The 19810-nt window shown below is 48.0% G+C and overlaps 1 protein-coding gene across 1 annotated transcript; it reads right to left on the reverse strand.

Annotated features, from left to right (window-relative positions):
* Positions 1-2982: 2982 nt before the first annotated feature.
* On the reverse strand, positions 2983-19566 carry TMED10 (transmembrane p24 trafficking protein 10). Its single transcript, XM_069858622.1, has 5 exons — positions 19347-19566; positions 14944-15064; positions 10413-10486; positions 5692-5818; positions 2983-5209 (listed from the first exon to the last, which is right to left on the reverse strand). Exons 1-5 carry the CDS (start codon positions 19536-19538, stop codon positions 5088-5090), a joined length of 636 nt encoding a protein of 211 aa, XP_069714723.1. The 5' UTR covers positions 19539-19566; the 3' UTR covers positions 2983-5087.
* Between the last annotated feature and the right edge of the window lie 244 nt (positions 19567-19810).

Here is a 19810-nt window from a genome sequence, read left to right on the forward strand (position 1 = left end):
CAAGATGCCCCTGAAGGAAGTAACAGCTGCTCCCCAATCAGGTTTATTGGAATGTGACTGAAGAACCTTACACTGAAATTTTTTTACTCAAGCATTTAAAGAAATCACACCACCTAGAGGCAACGTGCAGTTCTCCCCCTCGCAGAATTGTTACTGAACGATGAAGTGGGATAAGAATGGGAATAATGCAACTTAAACAAAATCATAACAAGTATCTGCTTATGCTTTTCAGAGTCAAGACAGTACATTGATTATGTTACTGGCACAAGGAAAGAGCAGGCCACACTGAGAAAGAATAAATGACGAGGCATCTACTTGGTTTATTATAATTGAGGAGACAACACTGTGCGGTTCCAATTACATCTGTATAGCAAATATCTTACACCTCGGGGAAGATTATCCAAACAAAGCCTATTCAGGGGGAAATAGAAGACCAAGCAGCTGGTATGGGGGAGAAAAGCCTGGAGTGTAAAGCTCTGCAGCAGATCAGACTGGAGCTGCAATGGGATATAGCTGGAAAACACAAACATGCCATCCTCTGCCTGCCCTAGGCTGTGTGGTGGCTGTAGGAACAGCGTCCCTCTGTGTAACCAAGAATAAACAAGTTCATCTCATTACAATTCCAATACAACCTCCTAAAGCAACTTATGCAAAGTTCATAATGCAACCGATTTAAAAGCTCAGAGGAAAGGTACCTCAGGAATATCAGCTATAAAAAGAAATTAAGTGACAGGAAGCCACAGAAGTGAGGCAGAGCAATGTGAGGATGGTTCTGTCGTTGTCTTTTTTGAGTAACGTGCCCCCAAAGGAAGTTATTCAACATGTACATTTTATTGCAAAAACTGAAATACAAGAAGTCAGATAAGTCCGTCAGGATCCAGCAGCTTTCTCCAAACATGAGATAAATGATCCTCATAGCAAAGATCACTGGGATAAACAGGTCCTCTGGCAGGCTGGGTGGACAAGCTGGAAGTGCAGAAGCTAATGCATTGAGTTTAAGGTGATAAACCACATGGACCTTGGCGACAGAAGGAGCAATTAGGCATCAATTATTGTCATTTTGCAGGAAGTTTAAGTCACTTCAGCTGCAGCTGAAACAGAGCAACTCCTCACTCCTGCCAGTGCAGCAGACTTCCAGTGCAAAGCAAAGCAAAGGAAAGCAAAGCAGGCTTCCTACAAACACTGCTGAGCAAATACAAATATTTTAGCACTGCAGCAAAAAGCAAGGGTTCACCCATTTCAGGTGTACAAACAGGTCCAATAAATGCCAACAGGCAGTTTTTCTAAACCCTCTGCTCCTTCCACCTTCCTCAGGGAAAGGCAGGCTTGCCAGAGCCACCACCCCCCCATCCACAGTGGTTTGGCGGAGGAGCAGCAGAACAAGCACAAGCCTGTCAAATTTTCGAGGTGGAGAAGGGGCAGCAGGCAAAACTACCAACCCTGAATTCCTCCAGTCTCCATCAGACCCACATTTTTTTTTTTCCCCTGTGAAAGAAGTATCCGTTTTGGGCTTGTGCACTCTCCATCTCAATGAGCCACCTTGACCCCGTAGGGAGTTTCTTTTCCTAGAGAATTTGTTCACTAAGTGTAAGGCAGCCTCAGGCACCTAAAAGGCAAGTGCAGTGGAGGGACACAACCAGAGATAGGAGACAGAGACACAAACCGGCAGAGGCAAAGAAAGGCCACGCTACCTTCCCTGACTGCTGCTGTAGGACCCCATGAAATGCACAGGCAGGAATCCCCTAATGATCTCACCAACCAGTTGCCAAACTAGTTTGAGTCAAAAATTCCTGGTGTGCCAGTTAGGAGAGAACACGGGTGTTGTACGCTTGGGTTGTTTCTCACATACTCGAGCAGCTTCTAAGAAATGAGCTGTAGAGTGTGTAAAAGACTCATCCCCCCACACGTGCGCACACAGAGCAGCTGCAGCAGGCACTTCATACAAGGCGCAGCCTGCGTTGGCATAGCAGGAGGGGGACTACGTGAAGATATACCTTACTTAAGAACGCTCACGCGCTGTGGTAAGTAGCGTGATAATTAAATCATTAGTCACACTGACACGTGGGTGGAAGAGGCTGGAAACATCTGATGCAGTTTGCTACAGGCAATTACAGATTCACCAGTGATGCATTCATCGCACACGAAGATGGCTCAAACCCCATCTGCAACAGCTCAACTTTAGCCCATTTCCCAGAAGTAAAATGGAATGAAGACACCAGCTCTGCATCCACAGTGCTCTGGAACCCACCACATGAGAACAGCTGTACGATTTCACATGCTCCAATAGTCATTCAGGCAAGAACTTGCAGAGGCTAATCCTTATCCAAAGATCTGGGAATTTCCCTTCTTGAAATTCTCCCTGATGCTACTAACTAGTTATGTAGCACTTACTTGCCGCCAGCCCTGTCACATGGCATCTCTCACTTGGCTGCTGTTTGACAAAAGGCTTTGCAAGCTCAGCAGAAGAGACCTGACAGTGGTTTGGTAAATAGCCAACCGCTCTTCAGGAAGCATCTGTCACTCACACAGGAGCAACTCATCTTTGTGACAGTTGAAGGTTTCCTCTACGGCACAAAACTTAAAGCAATTCCCTTTGTCTTTATCCACTAAATCTTACTTGGGAGCTGCTGCTGAAAAACTGAATCTTGTGCTCTAGCGCACCAACCCCTCTCATCGTCAGCCACAAAATTCCTCCACAGAGGGATATAACTAGGAAGGGAAGAGGAAGAAAGGGAACAAATGGTAACCTGTATTACAGGCAGCTTGCTGCTGTGCTGGGCCCACTCCACAGAGAAGCCCATGTAACTGGTACCTTTCCAGAATCCCGAATTCTCAACTTCTTTATAAATTATCTTTCACAAAAGAAACCCAAGGGCTTGAAGTGGGGTTGTCTCTGTATTTGCTGTCTCTTCCAAAGGCCATCTTGCAGGAAACAGCAGTCAGTAGAAGCACACAGAGACTCACACAGACAACTGAAGTGGGTTGTTTTTCCCCAAAGAAATTTTATTTGAGAAAGTTGACAAAATCCCCCAATCGGTCATTATGGGTAAATCCATAACAGTCCCCCCGCAACCTTTCCCCCATAACCACACCAGTACAGTGAAGATCAAAAAGCAACACCAGAACAATGAGAGTGTAACAGTCACCTGGGGAACTTAAGGCCTCACCACTGTTTTCAAGTTAACTTTTTACTCCAATAAGGACAGGGAGAGGATATCAAAACAAACAAGACTGGTTAAAGGCCCTTTTTTGCACTGTCTTTTCAAGCTATATAAAAACAAAATCAAAACAGATCTACAGGCTTCAAACTGTAGGACCTAAAACCACCTTCAAATGACTTCTGTAATTCAGTCCTGTGGCATCACTGCTGTTCTGCACTGTAACAGCTTTCAACAATGTACAAGGATAAAATGGATGCAAGGGCAGAGGAGGGGACTAGGGTTTGCAATATGGCATTATCAAAAAAGAAACAAATTAAAAGCAATCTAAGCACTTGCCAGTGGAACTAACAACTCCAGGAACTTGGCAATGGCAAAGGGGAGGCAAAGAACTCATGTGTTTATATGACAGGAGGTCATCTTTTCATCCTCTTTCCCATTCCCTCACCCTGGACAACCATTTCCTTCCCAGCAATAGATCAGATTGAGGTCAGAAACTATAAAACCATGTTTTGTCCAAAATGGTAGGCCAGGCCCAGGGCCACAACAACCCCTTCCCTAGCCAGAAGTGTCTAGGCATGACACCAGAACGCTGTGCTGCTGAAACATTTGCTCTGAAGGAATGCAGAGAATGTGAAAGAATTTTAATCACTGAAGAATGCAGCAGGTAAGTCCAGAAAGTTAACCCTCCTGTTTTTTCCCAGCCTGGCTGATTTTACATCATGCCATCTGGACAGCTGAGAAAGGAGAAGATGCTTGCTCTCCCTGTACTACCACAAAGAATAACAAATTCTGTTGAGGTAACAGTTCAACCCCAGATGTAGCATTACTGTGTTCCTGTACTGCTTTTTTAAGTTTATCCACATCCTTCCAACAACTCCTCTGCCAACCTGCAAAGCACCCCTGGCACCCTCAGACCTCAAAGCAGGGCATAGGCTTCACATGAGCAGCACAGCCCACCTTGCTCTGAGGTCTCAGAAAATAAGATTCAGTCAGCTGCCTGCTGGGTAAATGCAACGCCGTTAGATGAGAGAAATCTCCAGCTCTGTATAACCAAGTTTCCAAGCATGACCTGCTCCTATTTGCTCTGTGACTGTATCTGACCGAGGCCTCCTGTCTGCACAAAAGGCCATCCCTGACCAAGGCCTTCAGGAAAACTGCTGCATCATTTCTGAATGAGAGAGGCAAATCCAAGACAAACACGTGGAGCAAGGGCGGGACCAAGGTTGCACGGCTTATTTGAACAAAGCAGGATTCTCCTTTCCGAGCTCAAACCCATTTCCAAGCCCTCCTTCCAAGGCTCCCCTTCCTCCAGGCTGAACCACCGTATGCTCAAGTGCCCTGACCTGTCAGTGCATAGACACCAGCTCCCACAGGGAGAAATACAGAGGTCCACAACTGGGACCAGACCTTGGACCTCCCTCTATCCTCTGGCCCTGCTGGGATGATGAATCCTATTGCTTTGCATTCACCTCTGTTTGCATGAGGCTTAGAACCCAGCTGGTCAGAACAGGGAAGCCCTGCTCTGCCCCAGTACGAGCTGCACGGCACCGGGAGAGCTCAGAAGGGTCAAGTGGCCAGAGGTAACACTACAGTCACAGACAGATGGGAGACATCATCAAGCTAAGATTATAAACGGAGAACAGACAGTGCAAAACTTGCTGCAGCTGTCATGGAAACATCGTTTTTTTTATTTAAATCGCTGCCCCAGGAATCCCCAAACACATCCCCCACCCTCAACATCCAACAGGATTTCACAAGTGCCCAGTTGCTTCCAATTTTTAGGCTCCCCTCCCCCTTTAGGGTCCAAGCATCTGCAGAAAAGCTCCAGTCAGTGGGTATCATCTGTGAGATGGCTCCAGGGGGCCATGGCTGGGTCCCAGCGGTGTCCAGCTGAGTCGGAGAGGAGGGGGAGGAGGACTTGCCCCTTTACTCAATCAATTTCTTGGCCTTGAAGAAGCGACGCAGGTAGAAAACCTGCCAGGTGGCCAGTCCAATGAGACAGCACATGGAGAAAATGCTGAAGTACAGAACACGGGTGTTTGTCGACTCTGAAACAGAAACAAACCATTATACGGGAGTATGACATCACAGGATGTGTCTCGACAGAGTAAAGTTCACAGGATTTTCTCTCCCCACCCTTGCAAACTTCAAAGACAGGATATCTTACAGCAGGAAGGCAAGGGCACCCAAGCATCAGCAGTACTTGAGAATAAAAGCACAGGGAACAACAACAAAAAAAAAATAATGAGAGGGAACAAGGTTAAGCTGTGGTTGATGGGCAACAGTAAACAGTACAGAGTAATTCACATTAGGAATGGAAACAGAAAGAAACGATTTCTAGAGATGGAACACATAAGGCTCAAAGACTGCTTCAGAAGGAGGGAAGTATCAGCAGGTTTCCCTCACTAGGAAAAGAACAGGCAGAAACCACTGTAACTGCATGATCTCCAAACACTGGCCCAATAACACATTCAGCAGAAATAAAGGGTCTCAGAGTTCCAGCCCTTCAAAGGACCACACAATCCCTTACCATTCGTGTCCCTCATCTCTTCTTCTCGTTTCTTCATATAGGCAAAGTCGTTAACGATGGACTCTGAAAGATCTTCCAGGCGCCTCAATTCTACTTCCAGAGGCTTCAACTTCTCCACTTTCGCAATCTAAAGAACAGAAGAGTCAGGCAATCACTGAGCCAAACCAAAAGCTCCCACATGGGTTTTTACTGCAAGTTTGAACCACTCCTCCTCACGTACTACAGATCTGGGGCATCCTTTCCCTAGGGGAAACACCTCGACAAGCCAGAAACTACCACTGCATAAAATACTATCACTTCTCCCACCTGTTCTCTGAAACACACTTTCCTACTACCCCTCCTACACAATGGAGGAGCACAGTATGCACACAAGCACATTTCTTCCTTATTCGGCGTAATGTTAGCTTCTTCACAGTTGGCTTTCGAGAAGTGGGTAGAAGAGCTTGCCACATTGACTAAACCTCCAGCAAACAGAAGTCACAGACAGAGACACAGGTGACTAACTTACATACATATATGATTGTTCTACAGGCACACAGGATATCAGCAGACACTCACTTTGCTAGCTGTTGCCACACGCCCCAGAAAGCCTGGGCAGCCGGATCACCAGTAGTGGTGGTTTTTTAACACCCACAAGAACTCAGAGCTTTTATCACTTCAGTCTGATAACCTCAAAAGCAGCATATGCTCTTGGCAGGGCTACGCAGCTACACGGTGCTCCCTCTGCCTCAGGCCAGCAGGTGCCGCTGCTGGAATACTGACAGGGTGGGACGGGCTGCCTGTCAGCCAGTTCGAGAGAAATACACTTCCCTCAAAAAAGCTTGTCTATAAAACCGATGTCCAATGTTTTGAGCAGAACATGAAACGCACAGTCCTACAAGTCACAGACTTGTATCCAATTAGGGATCTGAACAGGCTGGATCGATGGGCTGGGGCCAACGGGATGAGGTTTAACAAGGCCAAGTGCCGAGTCCTGCACTTGGGACACAACAACCTCGTGCAGCATTACAGGCTTGGGGAAGAGTGGCTGGAAACCTGCCTGGGGGAGAAGGACCTGGGGTTGCTGACTGACAGCCATCTGAACATGAGCCAGCAGTGTGCTCAGGTGGCCAAGAAGGTCAATAGCATCTTGACTTGTATCAGAAACGGCGTGACCAGCAGGTCCAGGGAAGTGATTCTGCCTCTGTACTCGGCACTGGTGAGGCTGCACCTTGGATACTGTGTTCAGTTTTGGGCCCCTCGCTACAAGATAGACACTGGGGCTCTGAAGCATGTCCAGAGAAGAGCAACAGAACTGGAGAAGGGGCTGGAGAACAAATTTTACAAGGAGCGGCTGATTCTATGATTCAATACAGAAAAATCCACAGGAAATTCAACTAGAAAGCACAGTTCACACAGCAGAAACTCTAAAGTTGAGTGTGTAAACACACATCCCTGCCCCAGCCCTGGCTGTAACCTGACTACACTATACATAAAATCTGTGAAACAAGGACTTTACTCAAAGGACACTCACTGCAATTCCTGCCACACCGTAGGGCTTGGGTATCTCTGGTTCTTGCACAGAATTTGTCACTATTACCAATGAATGACAGGCCCCCATCACAAAGGCCAGATACTGTGTCCCTGGATAATGCAGCAGCAGCAAGACGCTCTACAGAAAACTGCAGAGAAATGTGAGCAACCACTGGTCTCACAGCCACACAGGATTACTTAAAACATCAGCTGCAGGATGGCATCCCTCAGTGGTCCAGGTGCTGATAGGCAGGCAACAGGGTACCCAGGGTACAGACATCCCTGAAATGATGCTTCCAGTGGCAGCTGTCAGAGCCCACCTGAAGAGACGCTTGTGGCCAGGCCAAGCCACTGTTGGCTAATCAGCCATTTCACTGAAGGGTCTTCACGTGGCACCTGCATCCTGGCAAACTGCAGGCCACCAAGCAGTCATCTGAGGACTTTTATGCTGAGGTGAGCTGTCTATCACAGCTCTGCCAGCACAGCAGTGTCAACTGGAGCGCGTTCGTGACAAAAGGTGGGAATGGAAGGTTAACACCTCCTGCTTTCTAGCCAGTAGCTCGTACTGACAAAACCCAGTGGCCTGGACATGTATCAGCCTGCAGAGCTTTGCTGAAAAATATGCACTGGTGTAAGTGTGGCTGTGGCCCAGACCTTGCTGACACAGCTAGAACAGCAGGTCTATAACACACATAAGGTCTCAGGCAGCAATACTGACAAGCTAACCCTGCACTGTCCAGCTCCGTTTTCTTCGTTGTGGTCATTTATCCTCATTCACAGAGGGCTACAAAGGTTCCACTGGGAAAAAACAAGGCTTGTCTGCTCCATCCTGCATCCCTTCAGCTTTTCCTAATAGGTTTAGCTAAAAACATCTCATAGCTACTGTCAGCCTTGCACACACTCCAAGACACATCCTGGAACCTCTTTCATCCTTAGTGAAGCCAATATGCACAGCTACTCCAAGGGATTTTGTAAAAAAGCCCACCAAGCATCTGTGAGAGTGCAATACCATCGTTCTGGAAGAAACATCTAGACCACCCAAACAACTGAGACAACAACTCCACTGAACTTCTCAGGGGCCACTCAAAGATTCATCAAAGACTAACTCTCTTCCTAGCATGGAAAGAGACACACTATAGCCAAGCATGTAGGAGTAGCTTATCTGCAAAGGAACCTAGATTGCCAAGCCTTCGTGGTAACCTCAGAAAATCTTTTCACTTTTCCCTACCTTCATTTCTACTTCCTGAACAGAAAAGGTTATTCCTCCTTAACTCAGAGAACTAAGGAATGACACTGCCATTCAGTTCTGTTTTCTGACTCAGCCCAGTCTCCCACATGCTTTGCTCCAAGACTGTCTGGATCTATGAAAGCTTATGAAACCACACTTGGACATGACTCCTCCTCTTTCTGCATACACCCATGCACAGGCAAGACAGTATCCGTGACTCTCAACTCCTTGCATCAAGTCTCCTTGCAACAGTACAACAAGAAAAACTGGGGAGGAAGACAGGCCACTCATACTTCACAGAAGATGAACATCACAAGCTAAAGACTCAAATAGGCAGCAATTCCAAGAGAAAGCTCTCCAGGAATTGCAACAGTCCTCCCCTCTGGGGCTTTAAAGCAAAACATCAAGACCCACAAATATTACACAATTACACAAGGAGAGAGAGGATAAAAAAAGGAAAACATGCTGCAAAGTACCATGGCTAATCATCTGTAGCAGCTGTACAAACAGCAAACCAGTTTGAGTCTTTTGCAGAGACGCTGCTCAACAACGCTCAACAGAGTCTGCCACTCTGAGATCCTCACAGGTCAGGGATGCTCACCAGCATTGCCAAATCTGCATTTGGTACCAGGTGGGACTGCAAATCTAAGTTCTTTGTTTCCTGTGTTTGTCTGTGGAACTTTTCCATCTATTTAACTACACTGATGAGCATAATGGATACTTACTTTTATTCCAAGACTGCTTTATCAGTACAGCCAATGAGTATGTAGATATGGGCATAATAGGGCATAAGAGAACCCTTCTGCATAGGGACAACACCTCTAGGTAGCACTACAGTAATGTAACTCAGGATACGCCGCCAGGCTGTATTTAAAGAGATTCTGCACATGCAGCCACCATAATCCTCCCAGTTAGGCTGTTGGGGGTCATACCATACGATTTCAGTACCTTGTAATCCTTCAGTGTCTGTTTGCCAGGCAGCTGGCCCAATGTCTGCTCTGCTCTTCTTTGACCCCAAGCACTTTCTTATTCTTGACACAGGATGCGCTCAACACTGACACAAACCATGCAGGATCAGCTAGTCCAAAGCTCAAGGGATAGAAGAACTCCAGCATTCCCATCTCAGAAGCCTGTTAGTTTTCTAACTGGCACCACACAATCTCCTCTGCCACCCATTCTCCTCCCTAAAGCATCTCTCATGTAGTTGTGCACTGGGACACAGCAGTTCTTGCCGGAACCTTTCTCAGTCAACAACTTTTATATCCTCAAGTACGGGCTCTGTGCTGGGGGCTGACTGACCCCAAATTCTAGTGAGCCAAAAGCACAGTAGCAGCCATCAAAATTCAGCATCCAAACTGGCCAGGACTGCTCCAGCCACAAAGCAGCTGCTATTCCATACAGCTGGCTCTTGGGTCTAAGCAAGCTATATCCTCTTAAGATGAAAACATTTACACTTTACGCCTCCTTGTAACATCACGCCTTCAAACCAAACACCCATTGCACACCAGCTACTACTCTGCTAAACACCTTTACATGGATACACTGCCAGTTCTTAGAAATGCACAAGCGCCACTTCAGGGCAGTTAAGCCAGGACACCCTACAGCTGGGAAGGTAAGAACAGTAACACTTAACCTTCAGGAGAATATGGTATTTACCTAAATTGCTCTCGTCTGCTGGGGCTGGAAAAACTTCAGATCCCAGTCTCTTGTTGCCTCTAATACCCACGCCCAGAAGCTGGGTCACGCTATCCTAGCAAATCCACACATTAGGCTCCAGTTCCCAGAGTGCAGAATTAATTTTAGTTGATAGTTGTCTTTTTTTCTCCCCTAATACACAAAGCTTCACTGGGATTGTAGGCTGCACGCAGGCTTTCATCACCACTGGGTAAACAGCTTCCCATCATGAGCCCCAGATCTGCAAATGGCACCACGTGAGTGCTGGGAAAGGGGAGACTGCAGTGCAGGCAGCCAGAGGACATACCTCCTCGTAGTTCTTTGCTTCAACTCCATGCTTCATATCCAGAATCACGAGCTGGTCCGGCATCCTCCCTGTTCCTGGAAGCATAATGAAAGGATTCATTGTGCGAAACATTCAGCCTGCCAGGAAATCACTAGCTTTCCCCACCACTGAGGAAAAGCTCACAACACCCCTCCCCTCCCTCCATGTCTGCAGCTAACTGCGGAGGCAGCACAGTCCAGCCTAAAAATACAGAGACTTCACAATAAATCCTGCTGAAGGAGAACCTCCCAAAGATAATGAGAACAAGCTGTAACTAAAAGTGCTAAGTGTGTGTAGGATGCAAATCACTGTAAAAACTGCAAAGGATTAGAAGATGAATACCAGCTGCTGTAAGAGCCTTGCAAAAGACAAGTCACTCGAGGGACAAATACTCAACTGGGAAGCCCATGTTCCTCCTAGCAGGAAGTGCACCAGCAGCTTGTCAAGGTTACTGGGGTTGTAAATGATTTTACATGCAAAGGAGCAGAAGGTAAACTGCTCTAATTGAGGAATATGGCATATGGGGACTACTGACCTTCACATGCTGCTCTATCTGCAGAAACGAAGGCAATCACTTTATCAACATATCTTTCCAGGGAAAGAACAGCTTAGATGTCCAAGACCCACACTGATAATGCAACCCCCAAGATGGCAGGAGGCTTCTGAAGCTGGGGAAGCTCCCTCCAGAGAGCTGCCAGCTGGAGCCACACAAACAGCAAGTAGGATAATGCTGCAGTCACAGCACAGTAGGTATCTTTCAAGGCTGCTGCCCACAGGCTAAGGACACCTACAGCTGACAGCTTCTTTCAACTGCCTCAAACTGTCACATCTGAGAGCACGCACAAGGGGAACAAAGAAAAATATAGGACAGGCATACAAGATGCGCTAAAGAATGCAGCACACCAGCTGACCCAAGTATCATATACACCACCCACCAAGCAAACACCTGTACATAACACTTTCCCAAATCCCAGTGCTTTGGGTAATACAGTTGCCCTCAGCTGCCACCAAAACACAAAGTCTGAATTGACTAAATGCTATGAATTTCAGAGTCTTCATGCAGGAGAATGTCCAATACTCACACTTTGCCTTAGGAGTCTGCCAAGTAGGTATTCCCTTAGCCCACAAACAAATTCAATGTATGAGTTACACTGGGTCACTCCAGCTGGCACCAGGAAGATACTCCAGATCTTTAATACAATATTCCCAAATTTTCTTTCTACCCACTGAACAGCTTTTCAACACCAGAGCAGAACCACCTCCACCTTCTACTACCAGCTGAACATGGAACAACCTACTGACAAGACAGTCTACATCAACTACAAACTGCTTCTTGAATTTATGGAGGGATACAGGAGCTTAAAATTCAAACCCAGCTATGTAAGAGCCCAATGGATAAACAAGGATTAGGATGGAAATTTTTTATTTTCTATTAAAAGACCAGTTACTGTAAAAACAAACTCAAGTCCCAGCACTGTTCTTTCACAGACAGGCTGTATACAGCCACCCAGTGCGCTCCTTTCTCCAACCACAAGTTTTGACTGCTCATGCCATATGCGTATCGGCATGCCTGACGACTGGCAGGTAGGACAGCCAGCTGTAGCTGCAAAAGAAAATTCAAAGCACACAGTTCAGGGAGAGATTTTTTTTAAATGTTGTTTAAATTACAGCAACTTGGGTGGAGAGCTGGAGCTTCCAGGAAGAGACGAGAAGGATGAAAAGGCCAGTGAACAAGAGAACAGAACTGGAAGGATGAATTTGTCAGGCTGGAAGGGAGAGCTGCCAAGGGGCAGTTAGAAAGCAGAAAACTTAGAGCTGCTGGGTGGAAAGGGATGGAAAGCAGACATCCTGCAAGAGGTTAATGTTGTCAGGGACTAGCCTGGAAAAACTCAAGCTGCTCTTCTACAAGTTTACTGTTCCCAAGGCACTAGGCAGCTCCCTTTGAGCTCATCAGATCCTTGGTAACTCCCTGCTCTTCCTGCAGCCAGGGTTCACCAGAGCAGACTGGATCAGCAGCAAAGAGCAAACCAACTTTAAGTTTCAGAGATCTTGAACTAAGCTAAGACCTACAACCCGCAGGAGGTCTTCAAGAGGTCATCTCACAAGAGCACAGAACTGTTTCCTGGGAAATTAGGGGAGCTTCTAATTTGCAAAGTCAGTGTCTAAACAGGATGGTTGAACTGGATGTCAAAAACTTCTCCCACAGGAATTTGAGAAAAAACAAGCCATAACACTTTTATAGGCTGGAAAGAGAAGGATTACAGAAGGAGCAAAGATTAGCACACAGGAAGAATCCTACAGAAGAGCACTCAGTGCATGCCAGGCAGTTCTTATAGGTGAGCATACGGTGCAAGAGTAAGTGTGCCTGGGAACACAGCACTGGTGAGGAAGACAGGACCTTTCAATCCTGGAAGAGGGAAAAAGCCTGTCATGCAAACATCCATAGCTCCAAGAAGCACCTCAAGAACCCCTCAATTCTGGTAAGACAGACCCTTCTAAATAGGATCTCCTTCTCACTTCCTCTTCCTCAATTCTGTGGTTAAGGATTGAGAAATCCCATTTGCTTAGATTCCTTGGGTCCCAACGGCTCGGGCTTCCTCTACCAACAGTTTTTCTCTCCCAGCACTCCACCAACATCCTCCTTGGCTGCTGCACTACAAGTCTTGAGCACTTACTCACTACGACTGTGCAAAAAAACCCAACCTTTAAAGACAAACATGCGGGTAAAACAGCACTTGGTCAGCAACCCCATTGTCGTGCTGACCTTACTGAGGAAACACTGCACTTCCTGGTGAAATGGTTACTTCTTCCACAGAACCTTAAACAAGTCCTGCAGGTGATGAGGCCTTGCAGTGCTGTCTCTCTCACTTTAATACTTCCTTGATTACCAGCATAGGCATAAGATATCTGGAGATACTCATCATGCAGCACCTCTCTTCAGCAAGGAATTTGGGCCTTCTGTGTCCAAAAAGAAAATGACACCTTGGAGGCCCCCAAAGAGAAAGCCTCCAGAAGAGTGTTTAGCTGTTCAATTGAACAGTTCCACATTTTGGTACCTCAAAGCCCCACTGGTCACCGGGAAGAAAATGAACTTTGGAATGTTTTATCCTTATCAGTACTGAAAGCTTTAAAGCAATCCTATAACAATAAAAGGGAGCCAAGGAATTAATGTTTGTTGCAATCAAAGAGCTAGAACGGGCTCAGCCTAGGCAAGAAACCTCTGGTCACAAGCCCTGCAATGAGAGTCTAGGCACAACTAAAGAAAGGAGCCTTTCCCACTTCAGTGTGTGATCACATAGAAGCCATGAAAGCTTTTGTGGGACTCTCTGGAGACCTCCCAAATAGCCGGGTGCTGGACAGTAAAATAGATCACAGTGACTCCCAGATGACTCACTAGTGCCTACATATCTCGATACACTAAGGAGTATTTGGAAGCCCTACCTTTAGACTGAAATAATCAAAGTCCTGAGCATTTGGGGTCACTGTCTTATCTCTAAAACACTACAGAAAAGGTGTTACAAGCCAGATGCCTCCCAATTCCAGCAAAGAAAATAATCTTCTCTTTCTAGAATGTCCTCTTCAGCTTGCAAATTATTTCTATCTTATACATGGAGCAAGACAGCACCTGTCTTTCAATGGATATGAGGAAAGCTGCTAGTGACTGCTCTGTCAAATGCTCTGCGATCTTTCTGGATAACACCTAAGAAGAACGAGGACCAGGGAGCAGAACTCAGACAGCGACTGTGAAAAGATGTGATCACTTATAAACCTGCATGTGCTCACACCTCCACAAATGAGACCAGAGCCCACATGTTGGCTGTTTTCAGCACGTTGTCCTGAAGCTGAGCCCAGCCACTCAAGGCAGCACACACGTCATAGGAAATAAGCCTCACACTCGTTAGGCAACCATCCCTGCTGCATAGATGCAAGGCTGACGTCCTGCTCACTTCCCCTTCCCTTTACTGACCACTTACAGAGCAGTTGCGGGTGCAAGCCAAAGCCATGTTCTCCATGTACACACAACCCTCAACCTCGGCAAACGGTTGCTAACCTAATGCAAGATTGCTGCCAAGCACACCTTGCGGAGAGAACACGTTCCACCAGACAGGGAGAGATGGTAAGATGGAGAGAAAGACAGGGACCTGGAGATGATGGCATCCTGCTCTTTCCTGGCTCAACTGCAAGATGGGGAGAAGCATGCAAAGGGCAAAATAGCTCTGGTTTGCTCCTCAGTACTGCCACTCACTGCAACTGTGGTGACCTCTGCAGAAGGAACACGTGATTCCGCTCTCACAGGAAACCCAAGCACTCTGCACGATGGCCACAGATTAAGGCAAACAACAACGGCTGATATTGTGCAGTGAGACTGCCCACGACCTTCTGAAGATCAGCTTTAGAAGTCAGTGTTCTGCAGACCACATGCAGGATCACTTTACAGGTACCCCTAATCCACATATCTGCATGAAGTTGTTAGGAAGCTGGAAGCAGTCAACAGGCCTTTCACTTCACTTACCCACAGGAAGCTTGCTCTCAAAGCAGGCCTCAAACATATCATAGTCTTCAGTGGTGAAGGCAAACTTGCCCTTACTGGCATCCTCCTTGGCATACAGGATGTGCCCAGCAGAGTCTGTTATCTGCAAGAGAGACCAACGAAGGTGAGGAACACAGTGCCTCCCTGACATGGGCTCAACCTGCCTGTGCAAGAACAGTTCTCCCACTCTTACTTTTGGACCTACTGCCTTCTCCTTTCAATATTTTCCCTTCTTTCTCATAACTATATCAATTCCTCCCCTCCTCATCCCTGCTCCAGGAGCTGACAAAGTCAGAGCAATCAATCAACCAACCAAAAAAAAACCCACCAAAACAAAAACCCACCCTAAACTCCTCTTCCTCCTATAACCCCTCAATACAGACTACATTTGGGAAGCTGAACCAAACTGTTATTTATTGCCTTCATTTTACAAGCAAAATTCATAAATTCCCATAGCAACAGAGACAAGGAAAAGCGTTACAGGACAAAAGAAGACTCACTCCTGAAACAGTGAAATGGAGGAGGGCACATCCATCCCTCCAGAAATGAGCCATCGGTGTGGCCCCAAGTTATACAAGGTTTGGGCGCTAGGATCCAAAGTGGCTACTTTAGACGACAATTCAGACTATGCAGACAGAATAATGACTGCTTTGTGCTAGGCCTGTGAAATTACTAACAACACGCAAAAACCGTAGAAGGTCTACAAAAAAGCTTCAACAATGAGTAAAAAAAGGGCAGGCATTTTATGACACAGACTTGAGAGTTACTGTGCTCAATTAAAGGCTCCATCCTGTTAAGAGAGGTGAAAAGAACTAAAGGCATTAGAATACTGTGCGAAAATCAACATTGTATGCCTCCTAGTTCACCCCCACTGTGCCCTTCAACAGCTATGCCTGAAAAAGCATGGGTGCTGAAGTTACTAGGAGTCTTTTAAAGTCTTAGAGACAAAGAGACTGAAAACCTTCAGAATAATTTTAAAGGTATATAAGACAGAAGTATATAAAATAATTTGCGATACAGAAGTCAGACATTCTCCTCTACTCCATCTTGTAACAGAAAAACAGCCTTATTTCCCTGTACAACGGCCACACAAAAGGGCTATGTACCCAAAATTGTTCTAAGGAAACACTCTTCCTTTCATCTTATTAGAACACCGAATTAACTCCCTGCCACAGGATACCACTGATGCTGGCAGTCTGCTGGACTTGAAACAGGTGCAGACCATTACATCGATAAGGAGAGCTGCTGCATTAGATCAAAAATAATAAAGAATATAGAACTTCATGCCTCAGGGTATAAACCCTAGCAGGCAAGATTTTAGGCAGAAGCTTCCTCTGTGTACAGATTATCCCATAATTGTTTTGCTAGGGGATTTGTCACAGGTTCCCCTGCACCATATGGTATTTGTCAGCATCTGAGAACGAAGAGGAGCACCGCTTTCCTCTCGTGCCGCAGTTCCTGCTCAGAGCTCTACCTGTATTCAAGTGGTGAGATGAAAGCATACCTGCGCAGTCAGGCACAGGCAGCTGTGGGGCCACCCCCAGCCACAAGCCACCAACAGAAGCCACCCCTGTCCAGAAGCACCCAGCTCAAGTCAGCAGGCCCCGTTGGGATGCCAGACCTTCTGCATCTGACCACACACACAGGGTGTAGAAGCGCATGTTCTGGCCACCATACAGTGCACCCTATTCAATGGAGCAGCCCTGACTAACCACGATGTGAGCCTCACCAGAGTGATCTCACATAATGTGCACAGTGGGTTCTGCATCCCAAGAAGTGGTGACAAAAACACAGTAAAAAAGCTCTTAAATGCTCCTGTTATTTAGAGCACTACTCCCTTGGGGCTTTCTATAGACCAGAGCTGATCTTTAGCTTGCAGCTTAATCAATTTTTGCCCTTTCAAGCTCTCACAATAGCCTGCTCGTGAACATGACTCTGGACAGTAAAAGCTCTGCTATCTGCTTTCATCAAAACTGAATAGCACTACCCAAACCAGCCAAATCCACTGCCCATTCAGCCACGGGTGCAGGGGTGGGAGAAGCTGCTAAAAGCACAGCCAGAACACTTGCAGGGGAGTGGACCTGAAAAGGATTTTTCATGCTATTCTAACGTTATTTACGGTAAGACCATACACAACAGACAGGGCATTGTTCGCCTTTGACACACAGCCTGACGGTTCCCCAAACTACTCCCCCGGACAATGGGGCAGAGGCACGTGGCCAGGCCCAAGTGAGACCTCAGCCGCCCCGCCACCGCCCCTTGGCAGCGCCTACGGATTCCTATGAAACAGAGGGTGCCACTGTTCGCGCTGAGCTATCACACACACAAAACTTATCTCAGCAGCAGGAACCAAACTGAGTCCAGCCGGGATTAACTGCCAACCTCCTACATTCAGTGGCCCCACGCGGGGGACTGAAACAGACTGTCCAGTGCAGAAGGAGAGAGACCACCAGCAGACATGACGTACTGAGCTAATTTTTCCCACACAGACACAAAGTATGCATGTAGCAGGTGTGGGTGACAGCACTTACAACAGGCCCAGCATGCTGGGAGGCCATGCCATACCTGAACAACAAGAAGGAAAGCAAGAATTGCTAATTACTATTCCTTTTTTGTAGCTTTTCAAACTAGTACAAAACTTTTTTCTTTTTTAAAAAAAAACCCCAAACTTTTATTTTGCAGTTAGAATAAAACGGAACTTCCAGGAGCAGTCCTACGTGGATACCAGCTTCAGCAGCAAAGCTGGGCTAAGACCCAAGCATGGGATTCATTGCTTCAGCACCTCCCTAGACAACTCCTCTGTCATGAAAGTGAGTTTTGGAAGAGACTGTAGTCAGTTGACCCAAGAGCAGGCAACCAGAGAACGAAGAGGCTTGATCACCAAGCATTAAGAGACGGATGGGAGCATGGCACTCAATCTGAAATACACGCACCTTACCAGACAAATACTACACCAGCATTTTAAAGCATTACAGCTGCTTGGCTCTGCCTGCACACAGACAAGCTTTCTCTTACAAACTGTCTAAGAACAGCAGAATAAGATTTTTTAAAAACACAACGCTCCAGAAATAGCCTTCTCTAGCTGGACCAGGCATAACAGCCAATAACCCACGGCCTCTGTGTGTGTGTAGGCAGATGCTGGAACAGCAACTTGATTTCAGGAGATCTCAATACTCACTCAATAACACTGAATTCAGACACTCCTGAGCAGACCACCCCCGTCTCTGTCTGCCTGGGTTTTAAGCTTTTGAGAGCTCAGACACAAAAAAACCCAAACAAAACCAGACAGCTGTTCCAAACTGTTTATGTAGGACTAGCCCCTACTCAGCTAGTCTGGAAATCTAAAGAAAGTGCAGGGGACGCAGACTCTGGACAGAATCATAGTGAAGCTGGTGAAGCTCTAAGAGCTGCTTGTCCCATAGAGCCCTACCCCTACAGTCATTGAATCATAGAATAGTTTGGGCTGGAAAAGACCGGTTTCAATGCCCCGGTCATGGGCACGGACACGTCCCACTACATCAGGCTGTGCAAGGCCCCATCCGACCCGGCCTTGAACACCTCCAGGGATGGGGCAGCCACAACCTCCCTGGGCAACCTGTGCCAGTGCCTCACCACGCTCATCATGAAGAATTTCTTACTTATGCCTAGTCTAAATCTGCCCCTCTGCAGTTTATACCCACTGCCCCTAGTCCTATCATTACAAGCCTTTCTAAACAGTCTCTCCCCAGCTTTCTTATAGCCCCTTCAGGTACTGGAAAGCTGCTATAAGGTCTCCTCGGAGCCTTCTCTTCTCCAGGCTGAACAATCCCAACTCTCTCAGCCTGTCCTCAGAGCACAGATAACCCAGCCCTCTGATCATCCTTGTAGCCCTCCTCTGGACCCGTTTCGGCAGTTCCATATCCTTCTTATTTTGAGGATTCCAGAACTGGACACAATGCTCAGGAGAGGAGTAGAGGAGCAGAATCCTCTCCCTCGCCCTGCTGGCCACACTTCTGATGCGGCCCAGGACACGGTTGGCCTTGTGGGCCGCGAGCGCACGTTGCCGGCTTATTCCGAGCTTCTCAGCAATCAGCGCCCAGAGCTCCCTCAGGTCGCCTTTCTAACACCCGCCTCCCTCGACCTCACAACCCAGCGGCCGCGGCCCCGCTGTGCTCCAGCCCCGCCGCCGCTAGGCCCCTGCCCTTTCCCCGCCGCCGCGGCCCCGGCCCCGCCGGCCGGCGCGGAGCGAGCCCCCGGAAAGCCACGTCACCGGAACTCCGGCCTCCTCCCCCGGCGGCCCCGGGACGCGCGGGTTACGTGGCGGCGGCGCCGCGGCCTCCGGGGGGGGTGACCCCCGCGCCCCCCGCGCCCCCGGGGGCGGAGCCGCCCCGCCCGCCCTGCCGCACCTTGAGGTTGGCCGAGGGCCCGGCGGGGGATCCCGGCGGGGCGGTGATCTCGTACTCGCCCGTAACCAGCGTGTCGCGGTGGATCTCCTCCCGCAGGCACTTCCGCGCCTTGCCCGGCAGCTGGAAGGAGATGGGCCGCGCGGGGCCCGCCAGCAGCAGCAACAGCAGCGGCGGCAGCAGCGGCAGCGCCATGGCGGCCGCTCCGAGAGAGAGAGAGCCCCGCCCCGCCCCACGTGACCCGCGGGAGGGGCCGCGCCGGGGGCGGGGGGAGAGGGGGCGCGCGGGAACCGCAGCGCTGGGAGAGACCTGGAAGAGACCTGGGAGCCCCCCGGGGCGGGGAGTCATGGAGCGGTTTGAGTCGGAAGGGACCTTAACGGTCATCCAGTTCCAACCCCCCTGCCATGGGCAGGGGCATCCCACTAGATCAGGCTGCCCAAGGCCCCATCCAACCTGACCTTGAACAT

Source organism: Phaenicophaeus curvirostris, chromosome 5, assembly GCF_032191515.1.
Source record: "Phaenicophaeus curvirostris isolate KB17595 chromosome 5, BPBGC_Pcur_1.0, whole genome shotgun sequence".
In the NCBI taxonomy this organism is placed as follows: domain Eukaryota; kingdom Metazoa; phylum Chordata; class Aves; order Cuculiformes; family Cuculidae; genus Phaenicophaeus; species Phaenicophaeus curvirostris.